The following is a 7,587-nucleotide window of genomic DNA, read 5'->3' on the forward strand; positions in this document are numbered from 1 at the left end:
CTCATTTTTTGTACTGTGTTCAGCATTTGTTCTTGTGAACAGAAAAATATTCAGAAGTGTCTGAAACATTAGGGTATTTTTCTTTGAAGCAAACACTGCCCTGATAATGCAATATTAATATTTAAGCTCTGTGATCTGGAGGAGTGTCATGGCTCACACCATGCTTGTTCCAGCACCAGCTTTACTGCATCTTCGTACAGAGGCAGTGATGATAGTGCAGAGCTGTTTGGAGCTTCCTGGGAGATCTGCCCGTGCATAACAAGTGATTGAGAGGTTTAGAAATGAACAATGATGAGATCAACAGCCTCCTCAGCTCCTCCATATTCCAGCCTTCCCTGGCTTGCTCCTGACATTGACATGTCCTTAGTGAGTTCCCAGCGTGTGTTACCACACATCATTTGCCGAAGATCTGCGTGTTTTCCCAGCCTCCACTTCTTCCTCCTGATGCTTCATCCCCTTGTTTCACCAGCTCCTTGCATCTGCCCCTGATCCCCTTGTTTCTTCAGCACTGCTACTTCTTATGTCACTTAGATGGGCAAAAAGGTCAGGGAGTAGACTGAGGGACACAAAGGTGTATGGGACAGACTAAAGGAGGTAGTAGCAGCGAGATCTGATTCATAAAGATCTAGTATCTAGTTCCTCCGTTGTTACATGCTTGAAAGTTTGTAGGAATGAAGTAAGAAAGCTGTCATAAATAGTACTCTGGAGTGTTTGGAGTCTGTCTCCACAGACCTAGGAATTCTCATGGGTTGCCATGTGAGATGAACAGCTATCTGAATGCCTCCAGATGTGTGCTCTTCTTTCCTTGGTACTCATAAAGTTGTGCTTTAATATATGAAAGGCTATGTGATGAGTTCTTTTTAAAACAGATCATAAGAATTTTAAGTTAAGCAGATTAATTTAGTGGTTACTTTAAGCTTCTAACTGTAAAACAAGGATAATTTTCTGTGTTTAGGTGTCTGAAAGTATTCAAAATCTTAGTGTATTTTTTATAAGAGGTCAGTCTTCTGTAGCAGCACTTCAGGGAATTCTACAGTTCTTTGGAATGGTTCATATTTGATTATAGTAATTGTATAGTGAGAATATTCTATAATATTTGCTCAAAAATGTGGGTAAAATGGTTCAACATCATTCACACAGGATTTTCTGAAAAATATTTTGTTTTCACTGCGAGCAGAATGAACTAATGGTTGTATGTATGGCAAGGAACCGCAAGGTTATAAATGCTGAAGGAAGTATTAATTACTTGGAGTCATTCCCTTTACAACACTCCCTTGTATTTTTCATATCAGTGGTATTATATTTCCTTCTTTTGTGTATACTTTTACCATTGACTTAGTCTGAAGTTTATTACTGTATTAAGAAGGATTTTGTGTGTGAAGTAGATGATTTTTCTTCCTAGCCCTGCCAGTACTGCATTATTGTATTCTAATAGGCTGACTTTTGTCTAAACTAATCCAGCAATCTGTGTTTTTACAGCAGACTAATTCTAATGACTAATGTTTGAACATTTTGGTTGTGTGCAGTGTAAATGTATGAATTCAGTGAGTCAATGGGAGCTTCATCCTGTTTATTGTAAGTCGGCAGAAAAATAATATTGAACTAATAAAATAATCTGTCCCCGAAGACTCAGGAAGGGCATGCATATTTCCTTATGGGAATTCTTCCATTAGGTTTGAGACCTGTTAGAATTAGATTTATTTGTAGTGGGAGCAAGTTGTACAGAGACCCTCTAATTACTTTGGAAGTGAGAGAATCTACTTCTCCAGATTTGGGGAAATTTTAGCCCTGAACTACAAGGTAACCTGGAGTGATTTGAACTGCTTTTGAATGCAACTTGCAGGATTAAAAAATACAGGTTTTTCTTGTGAAAACTATGCGATAAGAAGGCTTTCTAGCATTCTGCTTTTTTACTTGTAGAAGCACAAATAATTCTTTTAAAACAATGTGTGTTTTAAGCTGGCTTCAAGCAGATTCATAACCTCTTGTTTCTACACATACTTGAAAACTGTCTTTCATTTGCAAGCAGCCTTTTTTTTTCTTTCTTTTTTTTTTTTTTTTGTTTTGTTTTTTGTAGCAGGGCACTGTTTCCTTGTTTGTAACCACACAGGAGTTAACATTTTATGGCTGATAGACATTCTTTTTCAAACGAGGTATATTCTCTCCTTATTCAGGAAGCTGGTGGGTTTTCTGTGCACATGTTGGCCCTGTTGTCTGTCGTCTTTTTACCTTCCTGCTTTTATTGTCTCTTTACAGATGTCACCAGTCACCAGTAAGTCAGGGGACCTGAAATCTACCTCCAGACATGACACAGATAGAGACTCAGCTGCAACACAGTAAGCAAGAAATGCTTAAAACGATTTGCAGTGTTATTCCTACAACTGTTGGTTGAAAACTGTGAGAAATGTTGGAAGGGTTTATTGTTTTTTCAAGCAAAACAAGAAGTTAGCTTTCGGGTGATCAGTGGGAGAGTGCTTCACACCCAAAATGTGGAGGAAATAACAGTTCATACACATATGCACATCCCCAGAAGAGCAAGGACTATAATGTGCATGGCAATCAAAACTCAGGGATATGTGGTTGCTCACTGGCTTCCCTTAGCTATATATTAGGATTTATTGCCACAGACACCTTCTAAAAGTTACTTAATGTAAATTCCAAAGGTTTTCACATTCTGAAAAGATGCCAGCAGCACCTTTGATGATGGCACTTGCATTTCTTAAAAATTGTAGCTCTCTGTTGCGTGAAAGCTGTAAGCAGTAAGATCTCAGCATTTTGAGTAGGTGCTTCCACAGTATCTTTAGCTTTTGCAACCATTTTTGCTTCAAAAATTGATATATGAAAATACTTCTCATGTTTGCCATTGTATCCGTCACCTAAGCAAAGTTATTTCACTGATCATTTTCCAGACTGGTTCCTTCCTCATATAAATAATTGACATTATGCTGTAAATGCAGATACATACCTCATTTGAACTTGCCTTTTCAGGTATGTATCTGCATTTACAGCATTATGTAGATTATTTAGATTATGTAGATTATTAGTAGATACAAAATCTGAATTTTGTATCTCCAGCTGTCTCTCAATTTGAAAATAAATTGTGAGTGGAAAGTTTAACTCTCAATCATGATGAGGAGTGGGCTGTGCAGCCACACATTGAAAGAATTCAGTGTTGAATTTTGGGCACAACTATTCTAGTGTTATATTCATTAAGGAAGGAAATGCCTTAAAAGCACAGTTACTGTGACAGTTGACACAGTCTGTTAGAAGCTAGTATCAAAAATTTGGGATAACTCTACTCCATTTGTAGGACTTCAGGAAAAAATTATTTTGAGTGACCTTTCCAGAACATCCACTGAAAAATGTGGGACTACAGGTTTAAAATGTGGAATCACAAATGATTTAAGAAGATTCAAGAATTTTGGGTCAAACCAAATACAAATTTTCATTTTAATTGAAGCTAGGGCTATCCTAAAAAGATGTCACACTGAAGGAATAGGGCCCAAAAATTACTTCAGTTACTTTTCAAAAAAGTGAGAGAAGACACCTATGTGCTTGAATCACTGGAATGTGCTCCTTCATTCTGAACCATAGGGAGCTGGAGCATCATGGAGATTCCAGTCTGAATCATGCATGCTCCATGACGTAGCACTTCACAGCAGTGACCACAGGGACCAGGGTTTTTTCAGAAAAGACTACAATCTGTTGCCTTATTTTGAAGCTAGAAAAGAATCCTCTGACACTGCTGATGCCACTAGTGTGAAAAAATGTCACTATTTCTGTTTATAGGTATTTATACCGCACACATCAGATAATAAAACAGCTCAGAAAGAGGGCTGCCTATTTTTCATGAAAACTCTCACTTTACTTTTACCGAAAACATGACCTGCCAGGACTCTAGTTTTCTTGGTCACTGCAGTCAATGTGTCTTGAAATATCCCTAAAAATTTACATAGATGCAAGTGTTGCCATCCTAACTGGAAAAGGTTTATATTTCAGCATCTAACAGCAATATCAACGTGACTTGAGATCCAGTCCAATCTGTACTTAAATAGTTGCTCCACCTAAAACATGCTGGTTTTTTCCTATTTTCTATGAAAATACACTTAAGATTCATGTCACATTGATACATATGATATGAAATTTATTTACTGCATAATTTTGAGAATTTCTGGGTGGAAAATAAGGTTTTACAATAGAAAAACAGATTTTATACAAGATGGTAGTAGACCTTTATCTTAGCCAAGCAGTTCATGTGTCTTCTGCATGAAGAAGACACATGATAGAAGAAATAGTGAAATTATGCTAAGTGATTTTAGTCTAAGTTTTGATACATCTGATGTGCAAATAATAAAAAGATGAGAACTGCTTCTCAAAATTAGAGTACCTTTATATTGGAAATAGTGACCTTACCCTTTGAATAGTAATGGTTAGCTGCTACTTGTCAGCACAGCCAGTACGTCCTTAGGTGTGTTCCCATTGTGTGGTTTCCTTGAGCTGCACTAGGTAGTGCTCTGCATAAATTTACACAAGACCCAGCTGAGCACTGGGTTTGGCACATTGGCACTTACAACATGAATAATTATGGCTCTGTACCCTAGTTTCCTCATGCAGCAGTACTCCTCAAATTGTTCTAGGAATCCTGACACAGAGGTTGTTAGACTCTCAAACCTTTTCCTTAGGATGTTCCAGTACTCAAGCTGCAGCAGTCCACATATTCATGAGTATACAGTTTAGCTTTAAAAAAAATTCCAACTACAGACAGATGTTCATCAGTTCATTAGCAAGGCTGATGTAAACATTTTCATCCATAAAACCCAACTACATTAGGACAGTATCATCAACAGTGCAGCATTTGTTACACCATTTTTGTGGAAAAGACACATATTACATTCTTCAGTTTTGATTCATCCCTTTGCTTATGTGTTTCAGCAGCATTAAACAGTTCAGGTCATAAACCAAGACCCTTTTGTGCTAGGTACAATACAAATTTTGAGTAAAGCCAGTACCTTCCTTTGAAAGTTTAGAGTCGAGATAGTGTTACATACATATTTATAGTTAAAGTTACAACTTCTGCCAAGAGTGGGAATTTGTGATAAAAGTGGTGTAACATCTGCATAATTCCTGCCATCATGTGCAAGACCAGTTAAAGGCACCAACTGGAATACAGGAACTTGACCAATCCTTTTGGCCCTCTATGAAGGCTGATAAGCAGAAATAAATAGACATTGAAGCCATTTCTGACTCTGTCCTTGTTCAGGTATATTAAGCTGGAAAAACTGATCTTAGGCACTTTGACTGCATGTCTTATTCTTGTTACATAAATAAACCAGGAATCTCTACTTAATTGTAAGTATTTTGGTGTCTGAGCTTAGGAAAGTTGAAAAAAACAAGTGCAATTGCTTTTATGAGAGGAGGAGACCGGTAATTTGTATTGTTTAATTGCATCTGTTGTCTGTTGATCAAGACGAGCTGATTTTTAAGATCATGAGCAGTTCTTTTCAAAGCAATGCTATGATAAAAAGTAGACTAGTGGAGTGGTCTCATATTTTGTCTTCATGGTTTTTCTGCCTTTGTTCTGCTGTGGAACAGTAGTTTTTGTAGTTGTTTCAGCATTGTGCTCAAGAGGACAGGCAGACAATTGCTCTAACATTCCACCTACATCAGCTGTAGGTGGAAAAAGCTCTAAATTTGGGCTAACTTTGTGTTTCTTTTACTCTTTTTATATCCACCTTCCTCTAGAGGTACAAAGAAAAAGAAGAAAAGGATACAAAGGAATGAGAGAGAAAATCAGCACAACTTAATGAGCGTCGATACTCCTCTGTCATCAGTTACAACTAATGGTGTTGAAAACGAACATGCATCCCGTGGGGTGGAATTGAAGAAGAAGAAGAAAAAGGCAGCAAGAGGCTCAAACTTAAGCACAAGTGGAAGGACAAATATTGCCTTTGAGCTGGAGCACCATGACGCAGAGGCGTAATTTATTTCTGAATGCTGGGGTGATGTTCATTACACGCGTTGAAGGCTGCAATTATGATCTCTCTTCCAGGATTAACAACAAACAAATTGAAATACTTAAATATGCAAAATGGTACCAGTTGTGACTTAACAATAGTGCAAACCTGTTTTGGATGACTTTTGCCCTGGCTTCCTTGAACTCAACAGAACTTGAAGGTTCAGCTCCTCACTGGACTGGAAAAGAACTGAAACTGTCAAATACAATGTTTCCTAATTTGATATCTGATTAAACTGTCACTTAGGCATTTGTGTAGGCTGTAGATCAATCCATGCCAAGCAAAGAATCAAGTGAAAAAGTGTGATCTAGAGCAAAACCTGCCCAACCACTGCATAAGTTATTAAAGTAGCATTTTAAAATGTGCTGTAAGTTAAATAGAAGAGTGTTCAGGATGGTGAAATACCAAAGGAGTGCCGACATTAAGGTGTACCTGAAAACACAAGCTTTTAAAAAATATTTTCCTGACATCAAATACATGTTTGGACTGCATTTTGCAGCTCTGAAGGGAGTTGTAGAGTAACTACCTATGCAACTACATTGTCTTCAGTAGGACTACTTGTTCTTATAAAAATTAATTAGTGTTGCAAATTCCAGGCAGTTGTATTTTTCAAATGAGGTGTGCTGCACATAGTAAAGATTCATTGCAGTTTTGTCAGAGTTCCTGGCTGCTTTGGCAGCAGTCTTGCCAACTATACTTTCTTTTGTCTGAATGAACTATTTCATATCCAACTCTGCTGTTTGTTTTACTTGTAGTCCTTATTCACTTGTAAGCATCATTACTCTATTTTTTTACTTGAGTATTATTTTGTGAACTTTTACTGATGACTTCACTAATTTACTACGGTGTTAAATAAATTATGTTTTATATTAAACAAAACACTTTCTATCAGTTAGTGTTCGTATTTTTCTGGCTGATGATGTCCAGTTTATTTTTACTCTGCTAGGAAATTCTTTCTCCTCCCCCTCTGAAGCAATAAATAACATAAAATTAGAAAGCCCTTATTTAGTAGACAGGGCACTTGATTCCATTAAAAAAAGAAGTGAAAATAACAATGCTGGGCACTGATGTGTGAAATGCACCCAGATGCAGAGGACTAGTTGCTGTATATTGTAATATCTTCCCTGCACATGTTTTGAAGCCAGAAAAATCTGTAAACTTTTTTCTTTTGAGTAAAGCACAGCAGCAAATCCTCTCTTTTCCCCCCACTGGTAGTTGCTATTTGCCAGCAGTCCTAACTTTGCTCTGCCTGGAGTGTGTGCATGGAGCCTTGCCCTAAATGGGGCTTGCGTGTGTGTACTGGAAACTTAGTAATGTCTCTTTCCCCAGTCAGAGGTGGTGTAAAATTACCTCACTCCTGGGGCTGCCTGATTCTGACCAGGCTCCCCACCTCTTATGTCCCTGCAGTGTGTTCCAGCTCATCATCCTGTGTGACATGTGCCATTTAGAGATTTTATAATGGGGAAAAATCTCCACATCTTACATTTCTTAAAATGTCCTGGGTCACATTTAAAACAAGGGCAGAGCGTGACATCAGGAAGAGCTGAGCAGTAGCCAAGATCTGGGAGCTCAT

General features: G+C 37.7%; 1 protein-coding gene across 4 annotated transcripts in view; it reads left to right on the forward strand.

The window, feature by feature from the left end:
* AHI1 (Abelson helper integration site 1) overlaps window positions 1-6,904 on the forward strand; it is an 83,700-nt gene extending 76,796 nt beyond the window's left edge. For all 4 annotated transcript variants that reach the window (XM_026794138.2, XM_074537778.1, XM_026794139.2 and 1 more), the window contains 2 exons: window positions 2,257-2,336; window positions 5,743-6,904. In XM_026794138.2, coding sequence (XP_026649939.2) covers window positions 2,257-2,336; window positions 5,743-5,980 — 318 coding nt within the window. In that variant the 3' untranslated portion in view covers window positions 5,981-6,904. The remainder of the gene's footprint in view (window positions 1-2,256; window positions 2,337-5,742) is intronic.
* The last annotated feature ends 683 nt before the right edge of the window (window positions 6,905-7,587 follow it).

This window comes from Zonotrichia albicollis, chromosome 3 (genome assembly GCF_047830755.1).
Source record: "Zonotrichia albicollis isolate bZonAlb1 chromosome 3, bZonAlb1.hap1, whole genome shotgun sequence".
NCBI lineage: Eukaryota > Metazoa > Chordata > Aves > Passeriformes > Passerellidae > Zonotrichia > Zonotrichia albicollis.